Source organism: Numida meleagris, chromosome Z (assembly GCF_002078875.1).
Source record: "Numida meleagris isolate 19003 breed g44 Domestic line chromosome Z, NumMel1.0, whole genome shotgun sequence".
Lineage (NCBI taxonomy): Eukaryota > Metazoa > Chordata > Aves > Galliformes > Numididae > Numida > Numida meleagris.
Genome location: NC_034438.1, coordinates 23,396,694 through 23,414,626, shown reverse-complemented (window position 1 = coordinate 23,414,626; position 17,933 = coordinate 23,396,694). Strand labels below are relative to the sequence as shown.

The 17,933-nt window shown below is 34.8% G+C and overlaps 1 protein-coding gene across 8 annotated transcripts in view; it reads right to left on the bottom strand.

The window, feature by feature from the left end:
* The window catches only part of AP3B1 (adaptor related protein complex 3 beta 1 subunit), a 177,311-nt gene continuing 159,993 nt past the window's right edge, over positions 616-17,933 (bottom strand). For all 8 annotated transcript variants that reach the window (XM_021379413.1, XM_021379412.1, XM_021379410.1 and 5 more), the window contains 2 exons: positions 13,035-13,173; positions 616-1,325 (listed from right to left, as the gene is read on the bottom strand). In XM_021379413.1, coding sequence (XP_021235088.1) covers positions 1,172-1,325; positions 13,035-13,173 — 293 coding nt within the window. In that variant the 3' untranslated portion in view covers positions 616-1,171. The remainder of the gene's footprint in view (positions 1,326-13,034; positions 13,174-17,933) is intronic.

Genomic DNA, 17,933 nt, shown 5'->3' with positions numbered 1-17,933 from the left:
TGTTATGAAAACATCTGTGGCAGAGCCATGAGTTGCAAGGGAAAGCCATGTTAGAGGTGAGAACTGGTAATGAAATGACAAAGCTCAGCATCTTTACATAAACTATCACGTAACCAGAATGTGAAGGGAAAGTCAAAATCACACTCAGGCTACAGCCATAGTTCAGCTGACAGAAGACAGGGTGCCACCGAGGTGGCACAGCCTTTGGACTTCTCCGCCCTAGCTCTGCAGCTGTGGTTATGAATTTCTCTTTACCTTAAGCCATGGTTTATGCACAGGTGGGAGAGATTCCAACTTAGGTATACAATAAAAATTTGACATAAAGAATCTGAATGATTTACTAAGCTAGGCAACAGTATGTCCCAGTAGTTCTTCTCAGTCAGTATTTTTTGAATAGGCCAATTTGAAAATAAGAGATACAGGTTTTGTTTAGTAGCAAAAATGTAACTTCATATCAGAAAATTAAAACTGGAGCACAAACGCTGCCAATTTTCACAAAAAGGGTTTCCTAATGCATGTATAGTATCCAATCTTGTTAATATTTACTTCAAATTGACCAGTTGTATACATTACTGATGATCATCATGATTCTCTAACAAAACAAGAAAGAGGCACTGTCTGCTCAAAGCACTACTTTATTGGCATCTTAACAGAAATATTTAAGAAAATCACATCAAGTGGGAACAATATTCTTACTACACGAGTTCAGGTTCACAAGGATTTTCATAAAGCAAACAATTTTCCTGTATTTGTTGTACAAGAGTGTGCTTCTCTGAAGTGCACACATAATTGTTGCATAAGTTGCTGGAACCTATCTATCTGCTGTTTTTAACACAATTCTTAAGCAGTGTGATTTCCCTTCAACTTCATTATCTAATATTTGTCCACTACAGTGGGGAAAGGTGGAAAAAGAGGAAAGCAGAAGGATAAAACAAATGGGAAATACATTTAAGAATGCAGATAACTGACAGTAAAATATATGTTCTTTGGTTAGCAAGCAGAAAAAAGAGACGACTTGCATACACTAGCATTCTAAAGCAGAAGAATGTCAAGAGTGTATTCTTCCCCCCACTGCCAGATGGAAGGGCTATTATTATAAATGAAAGGCAGCAGTAGTGGATGCCAGGCACTTTTGTTGTGTGCCAGATTCTGAAGTCCAGATGTAAGCAGGTTACCCCTGGGACAGGACAGGCTTCAGCTCCCGCAGCAGAACAGAACCAATCACAGTTTTCTCAGTATTTATGATGAGCTGTGCTGTAGAGCTCTCCTTCAGCTCCACTGTGACTAGCATCAGTGACCCACTGTGCACAGTCTTCGCTGCAAACCTAGAGTAGATGGAAGGAAAAAAAAAAAGAAAAAAATCACTGTGAACCTTAAGGCTAAAGACTACTACCACTTTTTCCTGCAGAAGTTAAATGAGCTCATGTATTAAAAAAATGTCTCCAATTCCGCTAGTCAATTTCAGGGGATACACCATAAATTCTACAGAAGATTTCTTCATTGTTGTGCAAATATTTTAGTACTTAAGGAAAAAAAAAAGGGACTGTACAAAGCTCTGCATTTAATAATACAAGTAACAAAATCTACTTAAATCAAATTATTATTCGCATTCCAAAACTTCAGCTTCTGTACAGTTCTCAGGATCTAGTTTAGTGTACATGGTCGATCTGAATTCAGTTCTAAGGGGATTTTCATGGGTAAATATCACTTGGTGCCTCAAAGAAAATCCAATGACATTAAATGCAGTAGAACGCTTGATTCTACACTATTAACAGTGTAGAAAGCTACACTGTTGTGTTTTCAGAAAAGCACATCCTCCTGCCACCGCAGGAATGAATTCAGGCTAAAAATACTCAAACTCATAAACATCCAACACGATCCTCTGAAATAATGATAATGGCAAGACACCACATCAATGCACCTGTGGTTGTATTTATCTCCAGAATATTTATCACAAAAATGTGGTCAGCATTTCTGTATTTTCTAGTCCTACAAAGCAAACAAAAAAAAATATCCAGATAAATAAAATTTAGGACTAATGCTCCATTACTGAATTCCAAGACATGAGGAATCCACTAATTATATGGAATTTAAAGCAAAACTAGCATTTTAAGCACTACAATGGACTGAAAAGCCATTTTAGGCACAATGAACTTCCGTCAATCCTGTTAATTCATTCTGCATGCACAGGATGGCCCAAGAGACAGGAAGGATGAGGATGGCAGCAGCCTTGTCCTCTGTATCCCACAAGGAACACGCCACACTTTTCTGCTTTTTTGTTGTTGTTGCGGGTTACTTGACAACAACCAAGTTTCTGCACATGGGCTTTTGAAAACACGAACAAGTGAGGAGCAGGTCCGTGACCCAGCCTGACCCCACTTTGCAGGGCCAATCTCCTCCCGCTGAAGGACACGTGTCTGAACCAGAGCCATCTGCCTCAATTTGCGCAACATCTTCAGCCACAAAAGGACCCGGTTAGCCCTGACAACAGCGCACAATGCAGAAAAATAAAACTGCTAGGCTGACAGCACGCTGTCGGCTATTCAAGAGCAAACCAACTGGTCAGTGTCTCATGTCTGACAATTAGCACGGGCCTCGCAAAGCGCCTGCTAGGGCCCTTAGGGATCTGTTTAATTACCATCAACATAAAGGAGGGAGTTTATCAGGAGATACTCAAAAAACTTCACTCCAGACTTAATTAAAATATTAGCCACTTAAGCAGGAAGCAGGTTCTCTTTAAACGAGAAGTAATTTCTGCCTTTTTTTCTTTTTAAACTAAGCATATCAAAATCTCATAACACATTATACTAATTAAGGAAACATGGGACACTTCTCTAATGTCACCCATCACAGGTCAATCTATTTCTTTTGTCTGGATTATAGATACATTCAAAGACGTCTCCCTTTCACAGGAGATTCTGAGACAACATCACTACTACAAAAATTAACTACTTAGCTACTTGTATCAGTGATTTTGCCTACTTGCACTGCAATGTAAATAATCACTATTTCTCTTGTTGATTTTGACAGGCAAATAATTATATAAACAACAGTCTTATTAGTCACTTTATTTACTTAACAGTTGTGTCCTGGGACAACCCAGAGCGGATTATGTCTGAGTACACACATACAAAGGTTGGTAGTGGGCACTCCTGCTGTGTCTCACAGCCCCAAGGCCTGATTTTACCTCTTTTATTAAAACCAGAAAGTGATGTAAGTCAGTGTTCTGAGAAAGCCAGGAGAGTCCAAAGCACCAGAGATGAGTTTTGTGCCAATATTTTCACAAGTGCATTTGCAAAATCTGATAGGTGATCAATATTACTTTTCCATACCTCTGAAAAGAACACTTCAATAAATGTGAGTTTTCAGGTGGTTTGCAAGGTGAAGGGTCTGATTCTTGGATAATTCTACACAAAATGTTAGTATGCATAACTAGAATTGCCTAAGTTTGTATAAATGGTCAGTAATCTGGAGTCACGTAGTCAAAAAAGAACATAATGAGATGACATGTTTTCACCAAAGAAAAGGATGTACAGAAGAACCACGACAGAATGGGCTTGAACACTGCTTTTGAACTCTGGAAACTAAAATCTGTTCCTTAAAACGGGGAAGAAATTTCTGAAACCAGTTGTAAGAGGTTGATTTGATTCTTGAAACAAATTCTGTTATTAAGGATGAAGCCTGTTGACTTTTGGTTATAATACTTAATCAGTAAATCTGATTTGCTAATTATTTAGATGTTTTAAAAACTCTGTCATTTAACAATTTGGGTAGTGTCTCATTTCTAAAGTAAGTACATGTTATTACATTATATATGCTTACACTTATAAGGCCATGTGAATTTTATGATATGTGTGTTCTGCTCAACTAAATAGTTAGACCAGAAAGCTATTAAAAATCTTTCAGCAGCAAAAATTAATCACTCTGTATAGCAGGTATTTATTCTTTGTGAGAAGGTGTGGAACAGCTCTTATTTTCCCATGAGGCCAGTAATTATTTTTACTCTTTGTGAAAGATGATACTACCTTAAAGATAAGAATTTGAGTCCAAATATTTTTAAAAAGATATTAAAAACAATCAGAGTTCATAGTTTGACTGAAGCTTTGGAAACTGCACTGCCAAACATTAAAATCTAACTAGTACACTGGTTGTTAATAGAGCAAATTTCTCCAAAATAGAGAAATTGTCATTTGGGCAACTCCTGGCATAAGACATTACAATATCCGTGTGGTTCTGTTGCAGCAAAGAAAACAAAGGATAGAGCAGGGAATATGTAAAACAAACAAACAGACAACAAACCCACAAAGTTACATGAGAGGAACATTCAGAAAACAGAACCAAATATTTACTACTAGTTTTAAGATGGTTGTTTCTGTTACACTGCAGTTATCTGCATGTTCTAAGTTTTTGCAAAGAAACACATGTTTCTTCAAAAAGAACAGTAAATATTCTGAGGTTATGTGACATGGCAAAAGAGAGGAGTAGTTCACAGATTTGTAGAAATATGGTATCTGTCAGTAGCTAATAAAATATATCAAATTCTAAGTGAACATCAATAAAGCACTGTGTATTTTTATAAAGTCTTTCAGTCTTTTAACAGTTAACAATCAAATACATTTCTGGTCATGAAAATACAATTTTTTAAATGGTTGTTCTATCAGGATATTTTATTTATAGTTGGTCTGAATCCCTAATAAAGGAAAAAGGAGAATCAGAATTACAGTATAACAGCATTTACCAAACGCTAGCCCCACTAAGGACTAGCGGTGATTTTTTCCTTTATTTTTTGAAAGAAGATAGCTGCAATATGCAGGAGAGCCATTTTTACTTGGAAAGATTATGAAAATTTCAAGCCAAGGAATAGAGAGCAACTCATTCTAAAAATCTAATCTTTAAAATTCAGCGTTTGAAAAAGTGCATTTACAGCTGAACGCTATCTGGATATTTATTTACAACAGAGCAGGGTTTGTGACACATAATTCAACAGCACTAAAACACATGCTCTCTCCTGTCAGGCACTCGTTTTCATCTTTGATTCCTCTATTTAAACTAAATTTTCTTCTTTTTCGGTTTTATCGCTTACCAGAATCAGTGACAATGGCCCATGGAGGCTAAAACTTTTTTTTTTTTTTTTTTAATCTTGCACATTAAGCCTTCAATTATTGCCTGCTGAAGCAGACAGAATCCTATTAGTAAGAAAGACGATCACAAGATGCAGTGCTCTGCCCTAGCTGTAGATAAATAATTAGTTCAAAGTTCACAAACATGTAATCAAGTTATGCAATGAATATATTCAAAGGAAAAAAATACTACTGTGCATTAGTCTTTAATTTGTAAATGGAAGAATGAGCAACTATAACGTAGATTCCAGTGTATCATACAGACATAAAAAATAGTTTCAGTTAGCCCTTATATTCAGCATTTTATCTTAAAATTGGCCTACATGTATTAGTTCTCTAAGAATGCAGTAGAACATGAAAAAAGTATGTGGAATAGCATTACTGTGAATTAATTCTGACCTGGGGATACAGTAAGCTTAATGAAACAAAGCAGCAGAAGAATATTCACAAAAACAAACATCTTTTTCTTAACTTGGTGATGTTAACCTCTCAGAAATATACTTGCTTAACACTGGTTATTTAGTCATACAATTTTATTAATATTTATATATATATTTTTACATTTTATTGTGAAAGTATTTTTTTTCAGATGTACTTTTTTTTGCTAAAGATTTTGAGTTTGTCCTCTGTTAATGAGCAGTTCATTGTATTTCTAACAACAATGCATGAATTCACACAAGTCCTCAGAACTTGTTGTCCAGTACACAGCAGTACTCCATGTGTTCAAAAGATGCTGCATGATCTTCCACAGTATTTCCTCTTAGCTCAAAAACTTCAGCATTTTCACATGGAGGTTTTTATATATCCTTTCCAAAACTTCAATAAGCTAAAAACTTGGATCACTGTAGTTGCTCCTCACATAGAAAACTCTAATTGTCATGTCTGATTTATTTTTTTCTCATGTATTTTTTTTTTATTTTTCTAAATAGTCAGGAGTTCAATATGGTAAATATGAAAATTACATACAGTCCTCTTTTAAAACAAGCTATAAATTTTCACTTGTAAAAATTTAGGTAATTCCAAGAAAATATTTCACCTTACCGAAATACATTAAAAAATTAAACTTGCTCAGAGATCTTTCAAATCAAAGATGTTCTCCCATTCATTTAGTTTAAGTATTAAATGTTTTCTACTTAAACAACTAACTCAGAGGGTTCCTGTTTGTTGTTCAAAGAAAACGCTGAACGTATTTTTCAGTTCACAGCATTCTGATACAAAAGCAGTGCTGTCCTCTAGTGGACAGTAAACAAGCTAGGCTCTAACAATCTGTTTTGATTAACTTTATATCCAAAATAACTCACTCATATACTTTCACTGTTAAGCTCAAATTTGACTTCTTAAAGTTATTTTTAAATTTTGCAATTCACATACTAGCTCCTTATGTGCAGTAATATATTTAAAATGTCTTTAAATAATGTTGTAGAAAGACTTAATCTTCATCAAGTGTTTTGTACTAGTTAATCAAAATCGTCATATGTTAACACACAAAAATTGTATTAGTGCATGCAGGGCCATCTTGTTAGCAGTGAGGAAATTTTGTGTTTCAGAATACTAGGATTTGATTAAGAACTATATAGTAGAAACTGCAGAACAAGTACATTCAATTTTAAAAATCCAATTTTTGTTTTTATCTAGGAATAAAAATATTTACCTAAGAGTAGTGACTAACCAGAAGGACTTTCACTACAGGCTGTCAAAAGAAAAATAAACAGCCTAGTTGGATCTTTAATAGACTCTACATTTTTTTTTCCAGCTCTGATTCTACAGTAAACTTAAAAAATGTTAAAAGTTTACAACTTCTGTCTACAAGGAGAGCTGAAATAGCTGTAGACAGGGATTCACCATTCCATTTAGAATTCTGTCACCTACAGGTAAAAGCTAGCAGGAAAACACTTTTGCCTAGGGCATCCAGCCCTTTAATTAATTCCTACTAAAGAAATTAGTAAGCACAATCAAGGCTGCAAATTTATAACAAGTTTGTTTACTTCACCACCCATTACAGCTCTCTTGAAGAGCAGGAAAAGACGACTAGGCCCAACAGCTAAAAAGCTATGGAAACAGAACAGTCCACATAACTGCTTCAAAGGAACTACTGCCGGAGGTACACTTTACTTCATCTGAGCTCTCAAACAGGTAACTACTTAGTAAAAAATATTAGAAAACAATTCTGTGTACACACATTAGAGAAACGGTCTTTAAAAATGTCTTTCTGGGCTTGTAGGACTTATTTGTCAGCCTTTGAGAGCATGTATTTGGATCCAAATGGAATAAATATAAACAATTTACATCTGTTTCTCATTAATTTCTAGATTATGTTTATCCTTCAATAAATGGGTGGTAGTCCTTCCTGTCTGACACACTGGAAACACCTACGGTTGTCAGCTACGGCAGGCTCATGGGGCTTGGGAACTTTTTGAGAACTCTTCTAATTTAGTATGAACTGGAAGATGACCAAGATTTTCCAAGTGGACCCTTTCAAAGAGAGGTTTGTTCAGTACATACACACCTACACACATGCATAGTCATGCACCTTTTCTCCCCAAATTAAGAGTTGCTGGATAAAAAGGTGTGAGGATGATAACATTACTAAGCAAGCCATTCTCTGATAATCAAAATTGTCTGTAAACAAAACCTTCTTTCCTTTGAGAATCAGTCTGCCAATATAACCTAAATGGGACATGACAGGTTGCAAAATGATAAAAAGGGGTGAATACAACTAGACTGCGAGGCTGATGCATGGGGTGGGGAATAAAGGCTACTGCAAAACAAGTGTTGATCCTTGGATTGATCTTTCCTTCTTTTTCCCTTCCTTCCTTCCCTCCTTCCTTCTTTCTTTCTTTCCTTCTTTTTTTTTTCTTTCAGTATTTCATGCAAATTTCAATACTGTGTCTAGCTGCATTTATGTTCTTCAGGTTTTCAATGCCCATCCATTGCAGTATGCTTACCATCATATTATATGATTTCCATAGTATGTTTTTGGTTTAGCTAAAAGATAATGCAAATCTCCAAATGCCAGGTGGAAAATATTAAACATCTGTTAAATACCTACTTATCCACAACAGGTTAAAGCCATGACTTGCAGAATAAAGGTAAGCAGATGATGCTATGCTTATTTTCTAACCTGACAATTTCCTGATACTAACTGTGGATTCCTTTCAAAATACAAGAGCAGCACCAGGTTAGTTCAATGGACCATTAAGCTGGTTGAGGTTAACTATAATCTACTCTTTTTATCTACTCTGATGAGTTTAGACTTTTGTCTCACTGACTGATTAGGCAATGCACAAGTAAAATCTTCAGGAATGAAAACTGTGGAAAAGATGCTCTACACTGCATCATTTTACATTTCAAATGCAAAATTTGCCATTTAACTGGGGGAAACAATGTACTAAAGCACAATGCACTCCATCTAGAAAATGTTTCAGAGAGTGAAAGGTGGAGAGGAAAATAGTTCAAGAAGGCCCTGTTCTCCATACTGTTACACACTTTTTCTGACACCAGTGGAATCACACCAGCATAAACCTAGTGTGATTCCAGGTCTGAAAGAGTTTTTCTGGTATTCGCTACTGTGAACACATGAAAATTTTTGTGCCATATTTTGGAGGTAGTGGTAATGTTTTGTTTCCGTTACTTTCATTCTAAGTCAAATTAACCTGGGACACCTTTCCTTCATCCAGAAGGCCTGAAATAATAGTAGACAGTATTTTGGCACTTTCAAGAGGACTGTAAGACCATTCTAATGATAAGTAAAGTCTGTAACTCGTCCTTTCATTCTATCACTGTCTGTTGTCTTCTGCTACAATCAAAGTGAAAAAAAACCCTATCCTGGTGGGAGATTATGAAGCTGAAAATGAAGAAAGCAGAAAGACACCTGAGGAACTCTTAGAATATTCATCTGAGATGGAATAAGCAACAGATATTGAAAGTAACACTAGGATGTCCCTTGATAAATAAGGCTCGTGTTAGTTAAAAAGAAAATTACTGAAAATCTTGATTTCAGTAAAGTCTTTGTCTCATCACATTTTGAAACAGAAGAGAACAGCCTAGAATTTATATTTTATATATATAAGGCAATGAGTATTATTGCCCAACCAGAGACATGGAGTTGAAGGGCTGGCCCTGAGAAGAATCAACTCTGAGGGAAAAAATACACTCAGTTATGTACCCTCTTATCTTGAAGATGGAAAAATACCTGTCAGACTTTCCACACTGAATACAAACAGCAGACATACTTTAACTTAAATGCATTTGTGGTTATTCAGGATGATTTGATTTCCTATAGGAAAAAATATTTTTCTTCCAATGTCTTTGCTTGTAGATATTCACACGATGCCCACAGATGAATCACATGACTGAAAGCCTTAGGCATTTTCAGATTATTTTTGAAATCATTTGGTCACTTTCTATGTGTTCTTCAACCTATTTCCACCCTTCCTCTCTTAAATAATTAACAAACAGTAGTTCTCAGAAAATGGAAATCACAATGTAAGCTTTAAGATTTTTACAACAATCACCATAATCACCTTTGTGAAATATTTTAAGAGGAGTAATGCACACAAATTTTGCTGAAGTTTTCAAATTCACAGAAAAATTGTATTTCCTGTTCTGAAAAAAATCCTGTCTTTCAGTTAATTACACATCATTGTCTTTAGTAGAAGTCTTAATACTGAAACAATGCTTCCCCTTGAGACCAAAGCTAGAAAGAACAATACATAAAATAGTAAAATCCTGTGAAGAATGTGAGTGCACCACATGCAGCCCTCCAAGACCCAGAGACTTATCAGCTTGTATAAACTCACTTCAGAAACAGGTTACCATACCTAGGCAACTAAAATGGTACAACAAATTCATTTTGCAAAAATGTGAATACAAATCTGCACATTCACGCTCTGATATTGATTACTGATCTACGAATTTTTGCAGATAAGTAGAACAGGTCAGAAAATACAGTCTAAAATGCAATCAACTGTATTATCTGACATTTTGATCTACAGTAACAGTTAGATTATTACTTTCTCCTAACGATAAAAATTCAGTAGCCATAGGGTAAAGAGAGCAAAAAAGCATGTTAGAAAGTGTTGCTACTCTGTTATATGGACTCACATATAGCCAGTGTATTTGACAGGTTTACATTTACTTCATTTTTCATTGGTGAGTACATGCTATTCTCTTGATATTTGTTGCAAGTATTTATTTTCAAACCTTTACTTTAGTTGCCTTAGTGATTTTGGTGAAAAAATGCAATCCTAAATAGGGCTACACATTTCAAGAGAAGTAATTGGGTCCCACCAACATGACAACATCTTTGTCATGAGTGAAAATATGCTCAGACAGAGAAAAAAACAAGAAATACGCACCTGTTCCTGCTCATTAGGTAGGCTTATATTAAACTACACTACTGCATTTTGAATGAGTATATTTCATTACATTTCTTGCCATTAGCAGTCATTAAGTAATATTACTCATGTTGGGAATGACCAACTTAGAGGTTCATGCAATTCAGGCTGCACAGTGCGGACAACAATGTCAGGTTAAAAATAGTACTGCTTTTCCTGTATAAAGGGGTATGTACTAAGCTTTTCCAAGAAATGAACACAACTACTCACAGAAGAGATTAAACAAGTTGTTGTATACAGTTTTGTCTTTCCAAATACTACTTGCAATTAAACAAACAGGACAAATGGCAATACTATCGGAGATGAAGAAAAAATTAAATTTAATGATATTTTTATCATATTCATTACTGCTTTTTCAAGGTAAAAGCTTTTTTTTTTATCATCTTGAAATGCTGTATGTGTTGCAAAACAAGTCACACCACACATTTTACATCTATGACATTTTGCAAGAATAGATTCTGGTTTTGTTAACTATAATGACAGTTGATTTAACTTAAATATATATATATTTGTTTATATATACATACATATAAATATTTTAGTGGTTTCTTTTAGAGATTTGAGAGTATTCATTAATGGTGAATCACTATCTATGAACAATAATCTCAGATATTCATTTGTCTAAGTGTAGGATTCATTAGTGATAACACAGCAGTCTTTAACAGATGAACAGGTTCATCTCAGTATTCATTAGTTACTGTTCTCATTTGTGTACCTGCAAATATAACTACAAAGTATTTGTGAACTCTGCTTACAGTGAAGCACATGATAGACTGTTTTCTAGACACCCATCACTTCTGGGAATTTCTAGCAGGTGTTTAAGTTGTTATAAACCTGTCTTTTCTCCCTACTGGACACTGTAAATGCTAACTAGTCTGTAACTTCTACAGTAGCCTGAATATATTCTATTCCAAATGAAAAGAACACTTCAGCAAACACTCCAAATTTTAGGATGCTCTAAAGCGTTCTGTATACATCAACCCTAACAGAACACGTCTTGAACCACTGTCTCTGAAGGAGTGCACACAACAGCAAGTAAATCTTCAACTGAGTTACTGGCTCTCTTTGTGGAAAACTTCCTCCTTTTTACGAAAAGACAGAGAAAGCAAGAACAAATTAGAAACTTCTCTACAATTAGGAAGCCTGTGGCTGACTTAGGTACTGAGCTACTATTTTAGGCAGCCTTTTTGAGACTCGGTCACAAAACAATCCATCCCTATGCACAAAGTGTCATGTGATGGATAGGGTAAAGATGAAGAACACCTGTATACCACAGACACTTTAGTCTCCCTTGATTGACACTCTCACCTAGTCTTTGAATTGATATTGAGACTGCAAGCTGTATAGATCCCTGAGGGATGCAACAAATGAGGACACTTTCACGGAGGAGCAGGTGTCAATAGTGACAATCATTTCAGTGCAATCGCACTAGCTGTACCATGTTTTTATGGTGAAACAGAATTTTATCATTGACCGTATCAAATGCATAGGAAAATCCAGCTGGGTTAATCTTAATGCAATGCAATATAAATGCCCAGTGATGCAAAAAAGACAAAATCCAAAGAAGAGAAATATCAGCTTATTTGAGCTGTGTAGGCTACATGATTCTTAACATTCCAAACAGTCATCTAAGCCACCAAAATTTCAGAGAAGACTGTTCTTTACCTTCAGAGGAGATACTTTGCTTTTATTTAAACAGCAAAATTCAGGAGGCTAAGGTAACAGCTGTGATGTTTTGCTGTTATTATTTGTTTCTACTCCATTTTCCATACATAGCAATTTTCCTACTTGCTCTTGTCACAAGTGACAAGACATACACATTCACTGGACTAAATATTTTCAGTCAATCATATTAAAAGCTATGATTAACAAATAGCCATATTGATTCAACTTACATTCTATACCACTGCTTTTTGATAAAATGGGATGACCTGGAATTAGACAGAGCCAATGACTTTCTTGGCTGATGAAAATTACATTTTTCCTTGCACATATACAAGAAGGAGAATAAAATGTTCAGTGTAATGTTCAACCTGTACTTTAAATGATCTTCATCTAATTAAAAATAAAATAATTATGTGATTTATGTTGTTGGATATTACAGGTAAAAAATTAATGTGGAAAAAAATCAAGATGCTTCTCTCAGATTATATATCCAGATAAACCTACTTTTGGAAACAGAAACAAAAGTCAGAAAAACATGTAGATACTACTGAAAGTACAGTGCCTTGAAAAGGCTATCTTTTCTCTTTGAAACAAAACTAAGAAATGGACAATTCTACCTAGCTATGTTCAGTAAGGTCTAGATATTTAATGTACTGTATACATTCAAATAAAGAGTTGACAAGTATTCAAGTTAATATCTGGTTCGGATTCTATGTCAGAGCCCAAGTTGCACACCATGTTTGTTAAAACTGCAGGCAATCAAATTTTCCCTAATATTAGAAAATGCTGAATTTTGAACCAACTGGAATTCATATTAAAAAATAATCTCACTGCAAGTGACATGTATTCTTACCTGTGTATTTTATCTTGACCAGAAGGGACTACACCCAGGTTTGCTGCCTTCACCAGTCTCTCAATTATTACACGACTAGTAGAGTTCTGTGGAGCAACATCTATGGTAGCAGATGTCTCATTCATTCCTGTCAGCATCCCTGAAACATTCATATTTCATTATGAATACTTACGATTTGTTTGCTTACCATGCATAAAACCAAAACAAGAAGAAATTTCTAAACAAACAAAAACATATGCATTTAAAGTTAAATAATTTGCTAATAATTTCATTTGAAATTATATGATTACATCAGTTTAATGTATTATTTGAAAGACCACATAACTGGAAAAAAAATTAATAGTAACTTAACAATCATGTGTTTACTAATGCAACTGTGAAACAAGGATGGTTCCTTTTCTCCAACAGCATAACCTACAAGAACGTACACACATGAAGGAGATATTGGGTAAGATTGTTTTAGAAAAGTCCAGCTTATGTAAGGCCATATAAAAAGAGGCCTTCTAATCTTTCAATCATAAAATCATCATACATAATAATAATTTAATATCAAATTGCTAAAAATAACCTTGAAATTTAGGCAGTAATCACCAGATCAATTTAGTTCATGAAGATAAAGTCATCACGTTAGAAACTGGGAAATTCCATTAGCACCTATCTCTTTAAAATGTCACGATAAACTATTTGATTAGAACAATTCTAATATTACTATAGAATGGAACAGAAATATCAAGATTACATCAAGGCATATGTACATACAAAAAAAAGTAAAGAAAGAAATGTTGTTCAAGGTCATTTGAACAACAACAACAAAAACCCAATATTTTCTCTCCTATCAACATTCATTAGTTATAAGAATAATCTGCGGGACACTCATGTTGATTAAAATCCAACAGTAACTACACCTTAGCATTGTGTGTATTTTTACATTACGTTCAGAAGCTGAAAACACAAACAATGGAACACAATACTTTTGAGAGAACTATCACGTGTCTGAAATCAACAATAACATAAATAATAGAAACAATGCAAAACCCTCAAAAGCCTAATATTTTAGGGCTGCACATACAGTTCTAACCCATAGCAAATGGCACAAAGATGCTGAGTACAGCAATTAAAAAAATATATCCAACATTTTAATGCACTAGAATGAGCATTAGCTGCTGTTACAAAATAAGAAGCATCAAAGTAAAAATAGAACAGCTTATGAGTAAATAATGGGATATTTTTGAACGTGATCTGCACTTGAAGGGAACAAAAATAAGCATGCAACTTCTATAAAAATCAGCTTTATCTTGGGAATGGTACATTCTGTTTCAAATTGTTTAACTTCACTATTAGGCAAAAGCTTTAAAAAATACATACGCAGACGAGAACTGCTTTTAAGCAGAGCACGGGGACTGACATAACACTGCTGAGAGATGTGTGTACTCATTTAGGATTTAAACCTTCTCCATTAAGCTCTATTGAAGAGCAAATGCTGAATAAATGAATGCAACTATGTTTATGTTAAAAGCCTGTTTCCCGCAGCATGTAATTAAAGGAAATGTTGTACAAAGCCAGTACTTTTGTCAACCTCCTGTAAATGGAAAGATGGATAGCACTCAGAGAAGTGAATGCATTGCTTCATATTTAACCTTAACACTCTTGTCATTAATGGTTTGTCTAACTTGTTCTATAAAAGACAAGGTACTGCTCCATTGAAGTAAAATTAAAAAAATCAACTAAACCATGCTTTTCAGAACAGAAGATTCATTATCGTCGACTAATGTATTGGCATAAAGCAAAGTAACATCCTATCAAGTAAGGCACACATTCAATCTGCCTTTCCACCCCCCTTTATTTTTAACTCATGCTGTTTTATTGTTATAGGCAATTTGTACCACTCAGCATGACAGTGTAAACTGAATCAAGATTAATTTACATGCAAAAGAACACTTAGGAGAGCAGCATGGTAAGCAAATGTATTGTCTCGATTGCTGAGGTGGAAAAGAACCTGGAAAGAAAAAAGGGTGCTCTAATTAAGGGGCATCAAATATGATTGCTTGTGGTAGTCAAGGGCCAGAATGTCCAACCATTTAAAGAATTAGCATCCTGCTTGTTAGGAAGACAAGCTGGATGCATAAATTTTAATAAAATTAAGAAAACAATTTGTTTACTCAATTTTTTTTTCCCTTGAAGTACATACACTTATACACTTCTTAAAAATAATCAACAGAATTATTTTAAAACATGTCAGTAAGTAGTGTGGGTAGAAATCCTTACACTTGAAGTACTTTTACCTGTCTATTTTGAAATCATTGTCATAAAAATTGTAACTAAGATCCAGCTATAACAATCACATGCCACATTTAATATTGCATGAAACATTAGAATCTAAGAAAACTCAAGTCAGAGAACAGCAATTGATCTGGTTTAGCTAACTGATAAATTGAAATAACTGTACCTATTTTTAATGATAAAAGGAAATGAAATTGGAAAAGTTATACTTGCAGACAACAAGGTATGTTAGCTACCAGATTAGTCCTATTCTGAATCAAGCCCCCGAGGATTTTTTCTATTGATATTTACAAAAGCAGACTGGTAGAAGTTCGGATACAGAGATCCCAGCAGCACATGCCCGACTTCTACTGAATTCCTGCTAAAGAAACCCAGCTTTTCTGGAGGACATGGTGTGATAGGATATGAAATCCTCAGGCCTGAAGTAAAAATATTTAACCAGAGAGGTAAAAAATATTTTAACAATACCATTTTTACCCACTGCTTCGGAATTGTCAAAACATTAACGTCAGCTCAGTGGTAGCTCTGGGGCATTACCTCACAGGAGGATTCCCCAGTTCAGAATGAGAGGAAAGGCAACATGGTGTAAGCAAGGCTATACATATGATGTGCAGCATGTGCACAAATAGAGCTTTCGAGGTTTGTTCCTACCACTAGATAGCCTTCACAGCCATGAATATTCAATAACCTGTCTGTTTCCCTCTCCTTATGCCATCAGGAATAAAATGAAAAAACACAGACGTAACAGACAATGTAAAACAGCATAGTGTAATTGAGTAAAGATGTGAAGCAATGAATTGTCTTCTATGTTTCTGTATAATGCTGGATATTTCTCTTTAGCATTCTTCTTAGATTATACACACAATTTTGATGTAAAAATCCTTAAAACCTGTGCATACACTCATTCTCCCCCAGTATAGTCTTGCGTTTCTAGTATTCTCCTCATTCCTTTACTGTTTTTTTCCCTACTTGTTTTGGTGGCAAATAAAATAAGGCATTTCGTATTACAAGACTTGAAACATCTTACGTGCAAAAAAGACAATAAATAAATAAATAAATAAACAAATAAATGAAGGCACGAAAAGGAAAAAACAAGTTTATAAATCAGATTCATTTGGAACATACAGACACATGGAAGTTAAACACAAAATAGAATAATGCATACTAACTTCTAAACTGCCCTGCATTTATTACTGCAATTCAGATTTTTCATTTAGCAAGAGCACATAGTAATTCTCTTCAAATACTAGCTGCTCCTAGATACCTGTAATAAACACTTAGGTAAAATTTGGAATGGAGACCTCTATTACTCGGAATATTCTGAAACAGCTGATATCTATAACAAAAAAAAAAAAAAATCAACTGCAAAGGTTTTTAAACCTGTGGTAAATTTGCCAGCATCAAGTCCTGCATCAAAGAATGAATGCAGGGAGACAGAGAGAGCAATACAGAAATGCCAAGAGACCTTCATGGATTTACAAATACTTCATATAAACAAATTTTCAAATAGCTTTATTCAGAGTAGCCTTTCTGCTCTATTAAACATAGCAAACAGCTGCCAGATTTATTCAGACAAATAATCAACAACCATAGAAGTAAAATGGCAGAAGAAAAAGGAATTTTGGCAACAACTCCACAGAGGAACACAGCTATTCTCCAAGTACACTTCTTCTATGTGCTCGTGGTTCTGTATGGCCAGTCAGGAGGAAAAGAAGCCCTCAGTCACAGCAAAATGTACAAAAACTCTATCGAAGTATCTCAAAGCAAACAAATACGAAAACATGGGGAAAGGAGCACAGTAACCTGCTTTTCTTTCCCTACAATCTCAACTACAAATTTTAGAAGGGAACAGTTTAAAATAAATGTACTACGGCCTCATTCAATCACTCACCTTGGGTTGCTGAGCAGGTATAAAGCAGAGAGGCAGGCTTTAGCAAGCAAAGGGTAAGAACAGCAGATAAGTATAAATGGGTTAAGAAAACAAAGCACAACCCTAACTTTTCATTGCAAAAGTAAGCTTAACTGAAAATGATCTAAGCAATATTTAAGCTACTTTCTTAATCATTCAAAAATACAAACACAAGAAATGCTCTAAAGCAATAATTATTAATACACAGTCTTACTCATTGGTGTTCTTGACTGCTTGATGGATATACTGAGTTTCTGAGCCTTACACAGCAATGAGACAGGACCCCACAGGTATATTCTTACCTCAGTGTGGAAAGATTTACACATGTAGATCCCATACATTGAGAAAGATGAATGACTAAACACTGCTGCATTTGAATGCATCCAAAATGTAATTATTTATATTTTAAAATGTCCAGGAACTACATTCAACTTAAGGGTAGTAGTGTGGAATGTTCCATTAAACTCCCACTCTCCTACCTTAATACATTCTTCTCTAATTACTTTGTATAACGTAATTGAGTTATAATTGAGCTATCATGGAGGTTTCTGTTTGGACTAGGAGAAGAAACTTACTCTTTAAAGACACAACATAAAAAGAATGCATGCTCAAGTATATAAAAGATGTCATGCTTCTAAAACATTATTCTGACAAGAATATTCTTTTTATATGAAGTGCTTAAAGGAAAAACGTGAAAATTTCAAGTAGTT